Genomic DNA, 19,601 nt, shown 5'->3' with positions numbered 1-19,601 from the left:
CACATCTGGACATGCTGCAGCTGGGTGACCATCAGAAGCAGGCAGGTGGAGTATCTGGCAGGTCAGAAGGAAGACACAGACCAGTTTTTGTCATTTCAAGATTCTTCATTCAAATAATAAAGGAAAACTAACTAATATGCTCATCGCTTGTTGTGAAGTCCAGAAATTAAACATTCTGTCCTCCGTCCAACTGTAAATGTACTCTGTCCCTACCACTAAAAGAAAAAAACAAATGACCAAGAGAATGACTCCTTCTCGTGGATTGACTTCTTCAGATTTGGTGTGCAATCTTGAGATATTGCTTGGCTATCTCGAGAAGTAATTGGTTTAGTTCTTGGAGGGGGCTTTTCCCAGTTTGGTTTCCCTTGCTTGTTCCTTTGGCAGGCCTTTCCTCCTCAGCTTAGTTAGCTTTGGAAATCCTGGAACAAAAATCTCTCTTCAGTGTCTCTAGAAGACTTTTTCTTCCTGGTTCCACTAGGGAGACTAATTCACTCTTTGTAAGCTTCCTTTTCTCTCTCTTGCTAACGTTCTTCAACTCTGTGCATAAGACATTTGATATCATATCCCCCCCTCTTCTGATTCACTGTCTTCCTCTTTGCTATTCTTATTGTAGACCCAATAGTAATTCTCTTGTGCAGTCCTTATCTCACTGAGATGAGTAGGATGGGTTTCACAATGGTTTTTCTCTTCTTACCGCTCACGGTCAGAGGAGATTGCCCAAGTGTATTATCACTATTCTGGGACGAATAGGCTGACTCCCAGAGTATTTGTTGCTCGCCTTAACTTTGGGTCACTCACCGGGATGAGTAGGTTGAGTCCTGGAGTGTTTGTCACTCTTCTTAACTTTGGGCCACTCACTGTGATGAGCAGGCTGTGGGGCGGCCTTGTGGGTCTTGTGCTGTCCCAGTTACCTTGCTTTTCGAAAGCTGGCATCACCCGGCCAGGAGCGTGACTTCATACGTTGTCAGGACAGCTTGATTTCTCATTCCGTCTGCTTTGGACTGCTCTCTGCAGCTCCAAGGCTCCAATGGTCTTGGAGTAGTTGTTGGACTCACCAGCCCACCCATCCAGGTTCACGCCACTGCTCTTGCCTGAAGTGGACAAAATGGCAGCACACACTCTGTTTGCCATAGAGTACCGATCACAAGTCGACAGGTCCCCATAGGGGTCTGCCCATGCCAGCCATTAATAACGGGGCTAATCAGTGACAATACCAGTCATTCATGAATATATGGGCCACGGCCCATGATACATGCAGTCATTTAGATCTGTTTAATGACAAATATGACACCACCCAGTCAACTTGCACAGTCCTGAAGACGGCACTAGAACAGCAAAACCACCCAGTTCATTCCAGAAACACCAGAAGTGTCGACTAGACAGACGTGTGGATATATTAACCATATTCTAAGTCACAACTTGTACTAACCCTCACAAAAAACTGTTTTACAATTTGTTAGTCATATGAATATTTAATATGATGGCATTTTGTATAAAACCCCTCATAGACAGGGGGTTGAAGATGTTTATAGATACACAGTAGCCTCCACAGGCTTTTTTAAGGATGTATTAGGATGTGTGTGAAAACTAAAATATTGTTGCTCTCTTATTCATATACAGCTCAAATGGTATGACCAGTTTCTTGTGCAACATGACACTACCGGCAAGTGCCATAGAGGTGGGGTAGCTTTTGTCCCTGTGTCACAAGTTTGACTCTGTTGATAGACTGAAATTATAGTATAGTTTTGCCCTGTTTGTGCCAAAAGTTACTTAAATGGCTTTTGGGGGAATTGTAAAATAAAAGGAAAAGAGAATTGGTTATCAAGGGAAGGGAACATGTTGACTGGCGGAAGGGATACAGTCCTTGCCTTTGTCAGTTCCCCGGTGAGCGTTTGTCATCTGGGGGTGACAGACTTGGGTGAATGTGCAGTGTTTGGCTGATGATAACTTTCCACTAAACCGCGGCACGCTGTCACAATCTGCACACCACGCTCCAACTGCCGACTAATAGTAAAAGGCGTGTATGTCTTTACATTTTGAAACCTGCATTTTAAGGTGGTGCTTTGCTGTAATGAAGCTGCTGGTCGATATATTCTTAATGGCTGCACTAGACAGAACATGTTGGGTGGTTCAAGTCCTTTTGGCTTGTGGTGGCAGGATTGCTTGTAGTGTTGTGAGGGTTTCGGGGTCTAACGGAAGGCGTAGGTCGGCGCACTGCAGCGAAGTCATTCTTGTCTTTTTGGGATGCCCAACCAGCACAAAGAACTCTACACTTGATGGTTGCCATGGGGATGGGGCAGATGCAGAAGAGAAGCTTCCGGCGACGCCAGCGGAGGGCAGCATTGGGGCACTGGTGGTGGGGCACAGAAATAAGTAAAACGAGAGATTGTCAGAGACAATGCACTGGAGCTCCCAGGGACAGCCCCAATCCTCTCACACTTTACAACATATTGTCATATAGAATATATTTCAAATTGTGCTACATTCTTTATATTAAACTAAAAACGACTGTTGTTATTATTATTATTTTATTATCATTAATAATAACATATCACTAGTGGGGAGGACCGAACCCACAGCTCTCCCGGCTCAGTGTCCCAGCCCCGGCCCCACGAACGCTTGAGTGAACACGAACCCACTTAATCCCAAGCCGCCCAAGCGCACTGTGGAGAGACCATGTTGCTGCACTTGCGATGGGATCAGTTCAATAATGCAGAGACGCCTAGTGGTGAAGTGATATATTGCAGCTGTATCGGACTCCTCTCTGTGGGATCTTGCAGCCAGAATAGTGGTGATATGTGTTCACCACTTCAGGTGACAGAAAGAGAGCAATCACCTCCAGATATCACTCCTAAAACTACAGTACAAGACCAAGATGAGCCACATGGCACACTGAGAAACAATGATCTTCAGGGCTGCCTAGAGCAATTCCAGTGGTTATGATTAATTAAAAACCTTCCACCCATCAGCCTTTTCATGTTGATTGGTCTTGTGATGAAGGCAAACTTCTCTAGGAATGGCCTGTCAAGGTTTTACCCACCTGTGGCGATGAGGAGGGAAGGGGCCAACCCTGGGATGTTCGGGGAATGGCGGTTGGTGAAAAGTCGCAGGATCAAAGGCAGTTTGGTATGCCTGATATTTGGAGAGAGGGGCCTGCAGAGCAATATTTTGGTCCTGGAGGTGCAGAGGACTTCTGGTCTAAGAGCAGACCATCCCTGGTGTTCGCAGTGGTTCTGAAGTCTGGGAAGGAGACAGTGAGATTTCTGTAGAACCTCCTGCCTCCAAGCACAAGGGGGCATAACAAATCGTGGCCAACGCTGGCACTGTGAGGTGTTATTCTGTTCAGTGCCCATACTTTTAGGATACAAAATAATGAATTTAGTTGTGTTATTCCAGGTTGAAGACCTCATTTAACCTCCAATTATGCTTGAACAAGGTACATATGTACTTCCTTGAGGGAGGAGAAGTGATATATTGGGGTGTGAAGGGGCTACGTGTGATGGGAGATACAGGGGACTTGAAGGAACCTGAAATATGTTGTGGGTTGTATGTATGGAAATGTCGAGGTGCAGGGGCACATTTGGTGTTGGCCACTGACGATCGACTGTGGGGGCTCTTGACATTGCCATTAATGATAGGAGAGAAGAACCATCTTCATTTTTGTATGACTTATTTTAAATCCTTCCAGAGAGCTGAGGAGTTCGGCGACCAAGCCTGCAATCAGGAGGAAGAGGTACCAGAACTGCAGAAAGCAATGGAGCAACCAGAGATCCTCACCCTCTGTGATGCTCCAGAGGAAATTGGCAACAAGAATGAAGGCCATTGGAAAACAAGCGACAATGGTTTCGGCAGCCACGAGGATCGCACAAGTCTTTGGAAGGATGGAAAGCTACAGTCCGACCATGGCAAGAGCAAAATATTAGTAAGAACCAGCAGCTTCGATCAAATGGAGAGGTTCCTCACACGAAAGCTGTCGCATCCCTGCTATTCTTCTAGAAAAATGTCTTGGGGAAGCGACGTTGGCTTAAAAAACGCAGGTGCCTTTGCCTCGGCGGCTTATTCTCCAGGCTGGAAAACAGTTATTTCCTCGACACAAAGGGCGCCCCCATTCTCTTACCAACCCCAAACTCCTTGCCAGAAGACAAAGGAGCAGATCAGCTTCAGGAGCAACTCTGATGAGCTTGGCAACAGGAAGCTCGGGAGCTGGTGGAAGCAAGCCCTGGACACTGGCCGGAGGCCTTCAGCAGGACTTTTGCCTGTCTTTGAAAAAGTTTCCAGCAGTGGCCCAGGTAAGTTTCTATCGGCGGCTAATAATTCTTGACGTGAACTGCCGAATGAACGCTGAAGGAAATTGTTGTAAAATATGTTGGGATACAGAAATAAAATGTAGTTTAAATAGATTCCCAGCGTTGCATAGAGGTTCAGGTCATTGGCGTGATGAAGGTTAATCAGCAGAGTCTCAGCACACTAACATTGGTTAGTGTGTAGTAGCACGCTAGCATGCTTACTCACTATCTACTTTTTGGGTTCTGCAGAAGGGGGGAGTGGATGTCTGCACAATAGCTGAGGGTACTTCATTGTAGGCCCTTTACACCCTGTCCCCCACCCTTCCGCCTTCCGTTTCCTCTGAAACGTCACCACTGCATGCTTTCAAGTGGGTTGCTCTGCAAGTAGCATGATACAAAACTGCAATATGTAAATAGCACCAATACATGTGTTCCTGTGGGACTAGAGACCCAGCAGTTCACCCCTAAGAAAGCAGGGAGTTTCATGAGCACAGGGAAAGCAAGGGAAACCATAGGGATGAAGAGAAGAACACCCTCAATGACCTCCATGGATAGGGCCAAGCTGGTGTAACTGCTGTGGCTTGTTTACTATGCAAAGCATCTACACCAGTGTGCGGCCCCCACCCGCTTCTCAGATCGAGCAAGCCTAATAGCCTATCCACTAAGGAGGAGTGTCTGCAGTCACTGCTGAGCTCTCTGTGCCGTCCATTCAGCAGTGACCTATCCATTAGCTCAACAACAATCGGGGAACCTGATTCAGGGTAGACGGTAGACTTAAGTGTTAGGTACAGCATAAGATATGTCACATAAGAACACTTATACACGCAAGAATAAATTCTAGTAATGCTAGTTTACTTTTTTCATTCAGTGTGTACGCTACCAAAGTCCCAAGGCGGAAGAACACCCTATCCCTATAGGGTGTCACTGTCCCTGGGTCAGAGGTGGTGCTGTCCATTTGCTCACCAGTCTTGTTGGGGGCCCATCCACAACAGCAAGGGACAGGAGTGCGGACAAGAGTCTTTTTCTGACGAAGGGCTGCAATCTGTTACCTGTATTTAGAAAAGTATAAAGGAATAGATGTTGTGTAAAGAGCTGCATACTGTCCTAGCCAACCCTAACTCCGTAAAGAGGCGCCGAGTGGATGTCGACGTTGAAGTCGCGAGACGTGAGTTATAATCCGCAAGTGCGCGGGATCCAGGACTAGCAACTGTATCTCCATGCATCGTTGGTTTTCTTACAGCTAAATTTGGGGACACTTAGAAATGGGCGGACCATCAGTATTAGAAGCAATATAAACAAGCATTGACAAAGCCAACAGTTTTGCCCTTTGTATATGCATTGCTCTTATATACCCAGATACTCACCCCATCCGCCACATATTGCCATCTTGCACCAGTGATTTCCCTAACTCATTTGGTAATTCCATAATATTTTACATATCTATTTATTGGGGTTTCTTGTAAACCCCCCCTTGCTATCGAGTAATTGCTTCAGGGCAGGGTGGAGAGGCAGCCAGACAATAGATTGCTGTGTTTTGTCACAGGGTTTTCTTGATTCTGTTGTTTCAATTAGTAGACCTTTCTTAAATAATCTCTGGTTTTCCTCTGGAATAAGTACAGCAGTGCTTTTAGGGGTCTGGTTTTTTGCCCTCCCTCTTTCTTAAAGATTGCCTTAGTTCTGTTCAGGATCCTTCTCTCTTTCTTGTAGGGTTCGAGACCCACTGGTATATTGCTCTCCTCTCTGGTATTTTGGTTGTTCAGCTTCTAATTATGATCCCTCTCTTGCCTGGGTGTTGTTTCATATATGAGGTTCATCCTCTTGAGCTCACGGGTCTCTACTCCCCAAGTGTCCCTCTCTAGTGTGCTCTCTTTCTTATTCTCTAATATAGGTTGACCTCTCTGACCCATGGGTCTGTATTACCATGTGCCTCTCTTTATTGTATTCTCTCTCTTCTCCTTGGAATGTCGGTTGGCCTTTCCCCTTTCCCAAGGTATCAAGCTTCCAATGTTATCTCTCTCACTCTATCGTTTTTCAGGTGTCTCCTTATCTCATTAACACAGTCCTGGTGTAATAAGATTCTAGTTCTGTTTCTCGCCCACTCTATGATTTCGTGTTTCTCTTTACCTCATTAACACAGTTCTGTTTCTTTAGATTGTTTTTTCTTGTTTTCACTCTAGTAGTGGGACAAGTTTTGTTTAACTTATGAGTCCCTCTTGACCTTCCGGTATTCTCTTTCACCGTATTACCTTCTGTTTTCAGGGGTAACGGCGTCTGCACCTGTAGGATTTTGGACTGTCTCTTGCTTTCTTCATAGCTCTGTAGCTTTCTTTCCGCAGCTTCTCCCTCCTCTCCATCCCGCTCTTGCCTTCTGGATAGCACTGATGCTGTGACTCGGATCGGGAGTTTCTTCCTCCCGCTGGTGTTGCTAGCGTTGTTGTACGGACAGTCTGCCCACTACGATTACATTGTGGTCATGCCACCACTGAACCCTCTATTCCACAGGGTTTGGATTTCCTTTGCTCTCACACGCCGGTCACCCAGCCTTTCTCGCTGTGCGTCAGAGCTACTCTGGTTTACGCAGGCCTTGCGTTCTATGACAGCCCTGTCTCCTTCCGATCTGCTATGTACAAGGGGTTTCCCCTCGTTCTCTCGGTCTCTTGCTCTCTCTTGGCTTTCTACCCTTTCTCTCTGGATCTTTGGCACAGCATCCCTTTTCAGTATCCTCTGCATATTTAATTGGAGACTTAGTCCATAGAAGCCATCACTTGGAGGGCATCAGGGAGCTCCTCGCGGGAACATGTGTCCTTGTCCCAAAAGGAAGAGTCTCTCCTAGTGAGGTCCCGCTTTCTCAAACCCCTAGGGAGGGTGTTGTGGAGTGGGCTTACTTCCCTAGTCTCACGGGGGGGGCTTCCTTTGGGGATAAAGAACAAATTCACTTAATTTGTCACTGTAACCTGCGCATTTCTCAAAGACAGAGGGTTAAAATAGAAGTGCCTCCTCTGCACATTTTTTTTATCTGTGTGGCATGTTGAGAATTTGCCTCATAGTATTAGGTGGAATTATATTTAAACATTTTTTTTTCAGCGCACACCTGTGTGTCAGTCTTATGCCTTGCCATGTTGCAGAACAGCACCAGGCGAATAAGCAAACCCTGTAAAGCAGTGGTCTTCAAACTTTTTTGGCCTGGGCCCCCCTGAGCAAAGTTTGGGCAGGCCAGGCCCCCCCAAAAGTGCCAGATGGACAGTATGTAGAAATCGCTATGAACTTTTGCGTGTCGTCACCGCACCCTACTCCCAGTACAGACCCTGGGCTCTCCCCACCCTACTCCCGCCACTATCTTAGTGCTGCCGCCCATCCTGCTCCCACCACCGTCCCATAACACAAGCATACACACATCCATACACATATTTAAATAAAAAATGAATCGCCATAAACTTACCTTCTGCAGGGGCCTGCACGTGGTTGCTAAAATACCCCGCTCCAGGCTGCTCTGCCCATATGTGCAAGGAGGCGCTGGAGTGCCCCCTCGCACATGCATACATGCAGTGCCCAGCCAGCATTTCCAATGAGGTATGCAAGGCTGGCGAAGCAAAACACCCCCAGTGTTGCATGGCTCAGTGATCATGTGCGGCTGGGGAAATGAACTGTCAAAGGCAAACAGAGTTTCCCTTTGACAGTTCAGCCAGCCCAGGAGCACTCCCTCAGCTGGAAAATGCAGCTGAGGGAGTGATCAGTGTTTCACTGGGCTGGCTCCTCGGCTACTCCATAATGGGTGAGGTGGCCAGTGGGTGGACGCCTCCTCACCCATTATGGATGAGCCACCAGGCTTGGACAGGCCTATAGGGCAATAACCGTACCAAACATGCAAAATACTAGTGCAGGCCAGTCAAAATGGGCCACCTTTTTGGCCAATGTGGGCCAGTTTGAGGACTTACTTTGCTATGCAGCTAGTAGTTTTGACCATTGGTGCTGAATAAATATTCTTTAAATATCACAATTTGTTTACATTTGAACAAAAAACAGCCTCTTGGGTACTATTCAAACAGTCTGTGACTAAAGGACTGAATATCCATTTGCAACTGCTGGCCATTTTTTCATTGGTCCCTAAGACCTTTTTATGGTCCAGTCTGACCAGGTGAGCTGCCCCTTCCCATTTCCTCCAATCTAAAAAAAATATTTAAAATGTTTTCTTTTCACAATTTTTTTTACACATTTCATGCTGGCCTCTTGCGCCCCCCTCCCCTGGGATGCCGCCACGCCCCCCTGGGGGTGCGCACCCCACAGTTTGTAGACCTATGCAATGTATGGCAGCAGAAGGAATCATACTTCTGTTCCAAATTAAATCTGTTTACACCGGTGGCATAGATGGGATGTTGAATGAGGAGCCAGGCTCACCCTCGATGCTCCAGAACCCAGCATGTAGCAGTGGTCACAGATCAGCTTAGTTCAGATTTGTTTCTGAGAGCACATAAAGTGACCTTGAAGTCAGGCGCAGGACTTATTAATATCCCCACTTATAAGCAAGAGGAACTGTGCCACAGGAAATCCCCTGCACTCAAAAATGGAAGAGTCCAAAAATATGACGAGTCGTACCGCTTATTGAAAGCTTTCGAAACAGGGATCAAGTTATGGACAACACATTGTTCTCCAATACTTTCTCATCATTCTCAGGCTTATTGTAATCTTTTAAGGCTTTGTGATGTCACAAAATAAATGATACATTGCAAACACCTAAGGTAACATGGGATTGGTTAGTGAGGTAGACTACATACAAGATGTTTATGGGGTTAGTAACATTATTGGCTAAAACTACAGTAGGTGGCTCCTCCTGCGACCACCTCCTAAATGTTGCAACTACAGGCATGTCTGTCATTGGGCCTGGCAACAAAGTCTGAGCTAGTGTGGAATGTGGGTAGGGATTGGTCAGCAACGGTCTTCTCAGCTTTGGTGCTTTGGACAGTTACCAACCCATGAGCAACTATTCAAGGTGGTGGGAACAGCTGCAAAGGTCCTGCTTGTAGCTAGCAAGTTACCGTCTCCAATCCTCTAGGTCTTGAGGCAGAACATTGAGCTTTCAACCTGGTATTACCTTTATATCATCTTGTCTTCAGTTGGAGGGGAACGACCGGCTCCATCAAGCTCAAATGAATAGGCTTTGTCTTCAGGTCCAAGTCATGTGTGTAGGGACCACAAACTTAATTTTCCTGCTTGCATTTATGAGGATTGTTGACTTTGCACATGCTGGTGTCCTATCTTTTATGCTTAATGTGATACTTTATCTCCCTCTGTGTCCTTGACAAGGCTGTGCAAAATAGCTGCACTGACAGCCTGGCCTGCGTGTCTCAGCGAAATTAGCCTGTCTGGCCTCTCTCTGCATTCTCGAGCCCTTTCAGTGTCTTCCATTCATTTCAACGTGGCTGTGGCCTCCATCTTTGTTTATTTGGCCGTTCATGTTAGTTGCATTTTAGCGTCAGCAAGAAGTTCACATGTATTCTTGTGAAATTTACGGTTACTGCATAGCATAGGTGTGCTCGTCCTCTAGCTTAGTGGGTCATAAGCATGTTCTTCATGTCTTCGAGCAGTGTGGTCTAAGTGTGTGTGTAACTTTGTGTAGGAAGGCGTATGTGCTTCATGTCTAAGGCATCTATGTCACAGTCTTTGTCGTGACGTCGTCAGCTTTCTGCGTGGTCACAGCCTGTCTACTTGCTCAATCGATTGCAGATTTATCTCTACAACAACATCATGATGATAAGGTCTAAATGGCTGTCTGAGTGAATAACGTTTCTCGGATCTGTGATACTGTTAGGAATTCGACCATCAGCATGGTGGGTGTGCTCTCACCTGGGCTTTTTTGAAATTTTAAATGAAATTGAATGATGGTAGATCAACTGTGGGGCTAATCTGCACGCATTTTCCTATGCTCACCGCATGACATACACATAGACCTGTGTACTCTGAGGGACACAGTCTACAGGCGCTGTCCCCCGCTCATATTTAGTTGGAATATGACAACCAAGAGTACATCAAAGCACTTCAGCAGGGGGAAGGCAAAACCTTCCTCCTGCCATGGCCAGCCGAATTAACTATCAAAGGCTCCGTGGATCGCCCTGTCCTTTTCTGTAAGCACTGCAGAATGGTGGCAGCAATTGACATGATTAGCATACTAATAGAGTATACTTCAAACAGGCCGACGGGGGGCCTAGCTGCAGACAGGAAAACACCCAACAAAATTTGATATGCACTGTTCCAACCTGTAGCCAGCTCGCGCCTCTCAGTATAAAGGGCAGAGAACTGTCATGTCTGACACTATGTATTTACAGTAGTCACCCCAGCAGGGGGACCTCATTCAGATGGTTCTATTATGTGGTTTGCTGGCGACCAAAAGTCTGATCTTGCCACAGCTTCAAGGGAGACTTGCCACTTTAATCAGGAGCCACAGAGAGCTCAATTAACCAGAGAGACCCTTTGATCCACAACAGACAGGAAGATGGGTGGGATTTAGTATTACATGTTTTCATCACTTTACCTTTTCTGTTGCAAAGCACTCTGTTTATGACCTCATGCATACAGGAGATTGGTTCATTAAGGTAGGCTTAGCCTACACCAATTACTGGGGCCCATGTTGCTTTAAAAGAGGTTCGAGCCCCTCTTTTGGCAGATCATCATGAGAGTTTGCAAGGAGTAACAAGAAGAACTCATGTGGATCCTGGCTGAAGGTACAGTCTGCCTTACAGCTTCCGCCAGTGAAGGAAGGCAAGGATTTCCAAAGAGGGAAGCAAGATCCCTCCCATACACATCTCCCAGGAAACAGAGGGAGTTACTGAATGGGAGGACCCTCCGGCAGCTGCAGAACCAGTACCCAGCCAGCACACAGCGTGCCCTGCTATACTCTGCAAGCAAGCTTCGTAGGTGGAAAGTGCCAGAGAGTCTCTGAACCAAACCAAGGACAAGGCAGCTGCCTGCAACACTCTCCACAGCTTTGGGCCATCTGCCTTAAAGGATGACACAAGCCCAGAGAAGAAGCTAGGAGGAGTGCCACGACAAGTATCAGCCAGCGTCCATCTTATAGGAAATGTTCAAGCCAGTCGAGCCCCTCGAGCTGCAACCAGCTGCACTGCTGACTGTTGTCACACCACAGTCGCTAACGTCGTCCGCGATGCCTCAACCGGTGCTCCAGACATGCCAAACAGAACTGTCTAGAATTGCCTGTTGAATAATATTAAAGTAGATATTTTTATACAACCTTGACCGGACAGTCCCTTTTATCATTGGGTAATAATTGTATTTTCGCTGTGTTGCAACTAACCAACGATCCACGTCCTTGCGGAGATAAGCCTGTCCTTCCCTCAACTATACCAAAATTGGACTAGGAGGTTTAAAATGTGCTGGTGTTTCCAATCTGTTTCGATCCCTTCTGGTGTACCAGAGGTATGGGGCTGATTGATGGTTTAGAAACCGATATTCATCCCTGAACCACTGGTGCCCCGGAAGTTGATTTGTCACAGGTACATCAAAGATGGGGAGGAATGGGCGAGGAACGATGTACACCTTTCATTTCTGTGACGTCGAGATGAGGGTTGGACCGGTGCAACGAGGGCCACATTTAGGTCTCCCTCTCCAGTCTATTTTGTGTTGATGTGCAAATGACATGTTGTCTGTTTCTGGAATTGAACATGTTATTCGTAAAAATAAGTTGCAGGTCTGTGTCAAAAAATGACAACAAGGGAGTGATTATATCACACAGACTCTTCTCGGGTGCGTCTGCGTCTTGGAAATAACCCAGCTCATTGGGAAGGATCTTAAGTTGTTCCATAACCGGTGTGTAATAACCAAGCTGTCTTGCTTACATGACATTGCATTCTGGTACTTGTAGTCCTGCATTTATAACATGTATACACCAGTTCGGGAATTTAAAATTACATGCCAGGATGTGCAGAGCATGATTTGAGATCTCTTTTTTAGCAGATTGTTTACAAGAGAAGAGGTTTGAAGGAATTCGTAGTTTTTGTCTGAATTACTAGCTTTGAAATGTTTCCACCCATCAGGTAGGTTCCCAGCAGGTGACTTGTGTGCAGCGGATGAGGAAACATACATCCCCTTTAATGTATGGGGACCCCTGCTCTAGACCCACAGGCCCACCTTGTCCTGAAATGCTGGCTACGTCACTGACTTCCGGGTACCAGCAGGCGAGCCAGTCAGACCTGTGGGGCAACATGAGCGTGAGTCAGGCCCTCGCCATCTCTGCATCGCAGCCCCCCGGGGAAGCGGCACTGCCAGCACTTCACACATCTCTCGGAGATTGTGTAGCTCCCGGGCCCACAGCACGGATTATGGCGTTACATTATACGACTAAATTACAGTTATATACACAAGAGCACATTTAAAATACCCAGCAGGGCAACACAAATGATTGCTCTGTTGAAAAATATAAACTTTTATGCCCGGAAATTAATAGTGTGCGGCGTTCCCCGCGACATCAATATGCACGCGCCTGGGTAGGCCTCTTTCTCCTTTGACCTTTATTTTTCGCACGCCGAGCCAGATTATTTTAAAACTTTAATAAAATAGTAATTCACTGGTGCTTTTTTATGACCTACCAATTTGCCTGAGTTCACGTGCATTGGGGTTTTATCATTACTGTATGCAAATGGCTACAAAAAAATAAAGTCATATCTTTTTTAAATCACGGAATACTTCACAGGCCTCTGCAGTATCCGTCCCTGAGCGAGGAGAGGGGGCGCGCTGCTGGCAAGACGAATTACACATGAAACAGCCTTTTAGGATTAATGCTTTTATAGAACTCGAAGGGGCTAAAACCTGCCTAAAATAAACATGTTTATAATTATGCCATCAGAAGCAGAATATCCTTCTGCTGTGAATGAGGGCCCAGTGTTTTCAAGCTTTGCTTCGGGAATATTTTTTTTTTTAAAGCATTAGCAGAGCAACAGTTTTGGCTTTTCTGTAAGCGGGGGACAGCGATTTTCTGGGCGTTGGCGTAATGGCACTACCTGGGAGTCTGATGGCAACAGCTGGTAAGTGGCGTTAGTGCCTGGACATAATAAAACCGTGCCTGGCAAACGTCTAATGCCTATTCCAGAGATGAAACGGCTGCCTTTGCCAATGCTTGTTTTTAACAGGAATTCAGTGCATGGAGCAGTTGTAAGGACACCCATAATACTTTTAAATCAAGGGATAAAGGCATACTTCGTTAAGACATGTTTATACATACACTAGGTTTACTCCTTAAATAACATGGCGAGGACATATACTGCACAATGTTCTATGTTACTGCATGATAGGGCTAGCTGAAAAAGATCCTAGGAGGGTGTATTTCTGTTAGGGCAGAGAAGGAATTGGGTGGGAATGGCCATATGTATTAACATTGTGAAATAATGTAGGGTCCTCAGGCTCTCATATAGGTTCCAGTACAATCCCTTTATTACAGCTTCAGTCAGTTACATCGAGATCTTACAGAGATAATTAAGAGATAACCACTGGCTCCCATCACCCAGGCAGGGGCTCTGCCACTGCCTGTATCCAGAACCTTGTCTGCATACATTCTCTCAGTCACAGCCAACATTCTCTCTTACATCACCAGGCTTCCACGTCCACCCCATGCACTATACAACACATTGCCAAGGGCAGTCAATGGGTGAGTAAACAGACAAACAACACCCACAAGCTGTGTCTCCCACTCACATGTACCATCTCGCTCCTCCTACCTGTATGTCACTGCAAAAGTTTTGGTCTATTGGATGTGCTAAAGTGCCACCTATAAGCCAAAACTAAGGAGCAACTTCACATCAGTTAGATGTGGCTAGGAAACATCAGGAAATAGGTGAGGCTGATAGTGAAGCGACGCTTAAGGTGGGCTTCCCATACCCTAATGTTTCTGCAACACCCTTAATACACCCGTTAAGAAAGGAGACCTTTCCAGCACGCATGTAACTTGTCCCCGCCCCTGGGCTCCTAGAAGTGACCATATAGTGGTATCAAGCGCTATATAAATGAAAATTAAAAATACAAATCTAATAATATGACTGTCTGTGGTGCATATTTTACTAGTATTTGGTTTCACAAATCGTTTATGGTGTTGAATTAAAGAAGAGCGGGCCCATTCCGGCTAGGTGCATTGTCCGGCAACCTCAATCTGGAGCTTGGGTGGTGCCCTCTCTCTTTCCGGACCAGCACCTAAGCAACTAGATCAGCGCTCCAGAGCAGCAGGCACTCCCTGGGCACATGGGGCTGGTCCACAATGAAGTTGGATTTACTCTTAACTTAAAGAGATAGAGACTACTATTGTCAACACAGAAGTTACGAGACGCATCTCTTGGAAAGAGAAGAGTAAGTCAAGAGTGATTACCAGTAACTACCTTATGATATGATAGGTTATTTATAATGCGCTTCATACCCAGAGATTTCGAAGCGCAGACCCGGGGATCAAACCTGTGTTGCTCTGTGTCTTCTTGCTTCCAAGGCGAGCACGTTGCCGCTGAGCTATCCTCCCGGGACAATGAACCAGCCTCTGGGTGCCTCCGGAGACCGACTGACCCAGAGCTCCAAACCTTGCGCCGGAGGGACCACACACTACTGGGTGATCACACTCCAGGAACAGGCAGTCCTGTCCTGCAAGCAACCTTCAGTCCCGCAGGAACTATTGCCAAGGCAGAAAGTTGACCTAAAAAGACTGTTCTGAGAAAGTGGCCCAGAATTTGCCACTGCAGGTATCCCTGTTTCTGATCAGCTTCCCTCTAAATTTGGGTTTTTTCCAGGACTACAAAACAGAGGGACAGCTGCAACCTGGGGTTCAGAGCTAAGGCTGCCTATTTGTGGTGCTGGTTACAGCTCAGAGGCTTTTCCTAGAAGAAAATCCCCCCTCTTTATGCGCATAGACCACCCAGCTCTGCAATTATAAAAACACCAGCGACATTTCCAAAGGGAAGGTCTGTTTTGATATTAAATAATCGCAGCTAAACCCATTTCTTTAAAATCTGGCTGGGATGGAAATCAAATAGTCCAGCACACCACAATAGGTTTTCCTTTCATATATAGTTAAATTTCATTATTGTGTTATGGTTTTAATTAAACCTTACACATATTGCTCACAAATATCCAAAACAAACATACAGATGGCTACATGTGATCATAACGAATTAAGACAATGCTTTAATAACCAAACTTTTATAACGAAAAATATCGAATTCTTTATTTATTTTTTATTTTGACGGGTCCCTCCCAACCCCCCATAGCCCTATGCTTTTAAACCCACCCAACCCCTCCCGACCCGTTTTAACCCCTTATCCCACACCATATACATTTGAAACAAAAATTCGATATTTTTTCTTTATTATTGTTTCTTTATTAAAGTTATTCTCAGTTTTTTATTCAATCTAATCACTGCACACCATACAAGATCACATGCAAACATACAGATCACGTGCATATACAATTCCTCTAAAAGACAAACTATTTATAAGACACTTATCAAATTTCCACACACCAAAAGGCAAAAATGACTATAATCAGCCCTGAAGAACATACACTTCCCAATCTTATTTCATGCAGTCCGAAGACCCTCGATCCAAAACCTTACACAGATGTCGTATGGTGGCTAAAGTTAAGGAGACCTTTTATCCAGAGCAGATACGAAGCCACAGCTGGTCACCTACTGTTAGCTTCTCTCCCAGCATTAAGTTTAAAAAAAACTCATATCTTATAGGTTGTAAACTGGGACATTGAATAATCAGTTCTTGTAAAGTTTCAATGTCCCTAATTTTGCCAAAGTACCTACAAACAAGGCTTTCCAAAGGCATTTTGGATCCTAACCCTAGGACCTCCCTATTTGGCAAGAGGTTGAGGTGAAAGCGTTAGAAGAAAGCTCTCCATTTGCGATATGGGAATTGAGATAAGTATGGTTTGATGTTACTATAGGGTTTCTCCTGAGACGACGCAATATATGAGAGACGATAGGCAGAGATCTTGTCTCTAGTGGTACAACAGTCTTTATCATAGATAACTTTTTTGACAGCCTGGGGTCTCTCTGGCAACACCTAATTTGTTAAACTCAACCTCCTCATCACAACTCTCACAGTTATCAACCCTTTTGGCCAAGACTGCAGCCTTAAGATCAGCTATCATTGCATTTACATCACACTGCATTTGGGAGGGTCCAACACTTTTCTATAGAGTGCTAGTACTCTCCAGGCAACATGTGCATCAATGAGATTGGGCACAATTCATACCTTAGGGTTGTCAACGGGAGGCATTTGGGGAGGGCTAAAGTCCTCCTCCAGAGGATTCCCGCCAGTTACATCCAGAAACTCTTATCATTTATAGAAGGAACTCTGCTCCATTAAGTAAACTAGAAATTACCTTAATCTTATAGTACTTGAGCACCAGGTGTCAAAGAAAACCGACCAAACCTGGAATTAATTGACTTCCTTTGGGATGCAAATTTCTTGCATTTATTGTGAAGCCTATTAAACACGAGAGCAGTCGAGGGCTCCTATCTAGGATAAAGCCCATTTAGAGAGGCTCATCCACCACTTCCAGTTTTTCATGTTCTAATAGCCAGGAGAAACTACTCTTCCATCTGACTTTATTAAAATATAAAAATGTTTGATTTGTTGCTATTAATCTGAACATCGTTAACAGTCATATAGCCCTGAAGGGTGTACAGGCTACGTTGAAGTCCGATCAAGACTCTATCAAAAATTACAAGGTCGTCTGCATACGCCAAATAATGAATATTCAAAGGTCCTAGACTAGGTGGAGATACTTTACCTAAATGTAGGCAGCAGCCTATATCAGATATGTAAAGGTTTAAAAGTGCGGGGCTAAAACACACCCCTGTCAAAGTCCTTGATGAGTGCCAATGGCGTAAGACATTGAACCTGAATTATTCATTCTAATGCTGATTGTAGTGTTTGAGTGGAGTTGCATAATTAAGTTATGTAGTGTGTCGGGGAAACCCCACATTTCCAGCATATACCACAAGCTGATTCTATCGACCATATCGGAAGCACGCGATCGGTCAATGGAGGCCATACAAATGCACCAATTTTTGGCATGAGATTGGTGTTGCAAAAGAGAAAGCAGGAGGCCATTTTGTTGAGTTCCCACCCCTTTCTGGAAGCCTGATTGAAACATATCAAAATGATTGTTGAGTTTAGGCCAATCCTTTAATTATGTTAATCAAGAAGGGCAATTGGACGATAATTCGCCAGTAATTACCGATTGCTCCTCTTGAAAATTGGCACAACCTAAGAAACCTTCCAAGAGGAGTGGATAATCCAGTTCTGCACGACGTTCCAGTGAAGTATGATGAGAATGGTTGCCCACAATGTAGGGTTACCTTTTAATGTAACATTGGACAGGCTATCTGGCCCAGCTGCCTTTGAAAGTTCCAGCTTGGTCACCTGCTTATAAATAACTTCCCATGAGAGCTCCAAGCTATTGGGTTTATGCTCTTTGGAAAAGGCAATCTTATTGCTCCCTCCTGGATCTGAATATGGCTCACTAAAGTCGTCCCTCCAGATGTTCCCGGGTATCGCATTTATGAGTGCGGCATCACGATTTCCTTCCATAGAGTTTATAAGTCTCCAAAAGCAATGAAATGATATGATATTTTATTTATATCGCGCCCATACACAAGTGTTTTAGAGCAATAACATGACATCAATACAGTTATCACGCAGGGCTTGCACTAGGAAGATATAGTCTATGACTGACGATTGGGAAAATATCAGCCAAGTTGCACTCAGCGTTGGTTTAAACTCAATTTCGCTGTTAAGGCAGAATAGGTTCCATAGTCCTGTTAGATCACACCATTTATGGTTGTTCAAATCAGCACGGCCATTTCTTATCAAATTAGGGTCCTGTAAATAATTCCGATGGTCACAATTCAGGTCCTCTGCAAGAATAATATAATCAGGGTTTCCATTGCTTGACCAATCTGCAATTAAATTAGAAATTAAAACAATAAAAGATGGTACCTTCATAGTAAATTAATTTCAATAAACGCTTAAATTGAACATGTTCTCAAATAGCGATATACCCTTAGATATGTTGGACAAGTCGACTACCAAACTGCCAGTCTAATTTCCTTCCAAGAGTTTACAATTTACACCTAAATCCCTGTTGAAGGCAGTTATAAAACCTCCAAATGGACGCCCTCGAAAAACATTCTGTGCAGGCTGTAAAAACAATGAGTAACCATCTAATAGAGGGGCCTTGTGAAACCAAGTTTCCTTTAAAATTTTAATTTGATAATTAGACAAACAAATTGAAATAGTATTACTTGGCAATAAGTGATTGAAACCCCTTGTGTTCCATGACAAGACTCTCAAATTTGAATGTTATGCCTGGTCAGTCGGCAAACATCTTTTAGAGTCCCCCAATGCAGCAGGAGCCAAAGCCAATCCGAAGATTTAAAGCTGTTTGGTGATTTTGGGTTCTCAGAACATACCACTCTTGCCTCTGGGACATTTATGTCCACCTGGATTTTTAATGTGAAAAACAAACAGGTGTCCCCAAACTTGTGAAACACTCCCGTCCTCTGCACAACAAAATCTATTGAAGTACAATCAATATTATAAAGCATACATTTGATAAGAAGTATTTGTAAGTTCACAATTAAATTAAACAATTTTGCTCTGAACTTTTTATATCCCCAATCTTGATTGTTTATATCGAATGACTAGAATGATAATATATTTTACACAATTGTATTTGCAACACAAATGATTTTCAACAATATAATGCCATTGATTTCTCAAATCAACAATGTGTTCTACGTGTTTCAGGAATTCAATTCCCTTCCTCGGGAGCAATTCTCCGGTATTGCGTGCCTCTGGTGCATGCTGCTAATTTCAACCAAAAAGATAAAGAGTATCTCTATTTAGTAAAGATGTTCGATGCAAAGTCACTCTGATAATTAACATTTCAGAATAATACCTATCATGTGATTTTATCCTTCATATTCACCTGGTGTCAGTCTGGCAATCAAAGTGTCCTACTGTAGATACCTTTCCCAGTGACCTCATATATCAGGTGAAACACTGACATGTCACACATGACACACACTGACCAATTTCTACTGCTTCTGACTGGACCAGCTCATCAAACACCCTAGAGAGAGAGAGACCACCCTCACTTTTTCCTTTACCCCTTATAGGTAAAATTGAATGTGTAGGATATACTCTCATACAGCAGCACCCAAAGTAGGACTGCTGAGTGTTCAAAAATATAATTAAAATTTAAATCGTACAGAAAAAGAGTGGAAAGTGCCCACGTGGAAGTTCCCAGGAATCGTTT

The 19,601-nt window shown here is 44.6% G+C and overlaps 1 protein-coding gene across 1 annotated transcript in view; it reads left to right on the top strand.

Annotated features, from left to right (window-relative positions):
* The window catches only part of LOC138527099 (protein ELYS-like), a 510,654-nt gene that overhangs the window by 414,741 nt on the left and 76,312 nt on the right, over window positions 1-19,601 (top strand). The window contains exon 28 of the mRNA XM_069638141.1: window positions 3,689-4,289. Coding sequence (XP_069494242.1) covers window positions 3,689-4,289 — 601 coding nt within the window. The remainder of the gene's footprint in view (window positions 1-3,688; window positions 4,290-19,601) is intronic.

Source organism: Ambystoma mexicanum, chromosome 14 (assembly GCF_040938575.1).
Source record: "Ambystoma mexicanum isolate Mex_15411 chromosome 14, UKY_AmexF1_1, whole genome shotgun sequence".
In the NCBI taxonomy this organism is placed as follows: domain Eukaryota; kingdom Metazoa; phylum Chordata; class Amphibia; order Caudata; family Ambystomatidae; genus Ambystoma; species Ambystoma mexicanum.
Note: the sequence above shows the minus strand (reverse complement) of the source record. Positions and strands in the feature narration are given on the sequence as shown.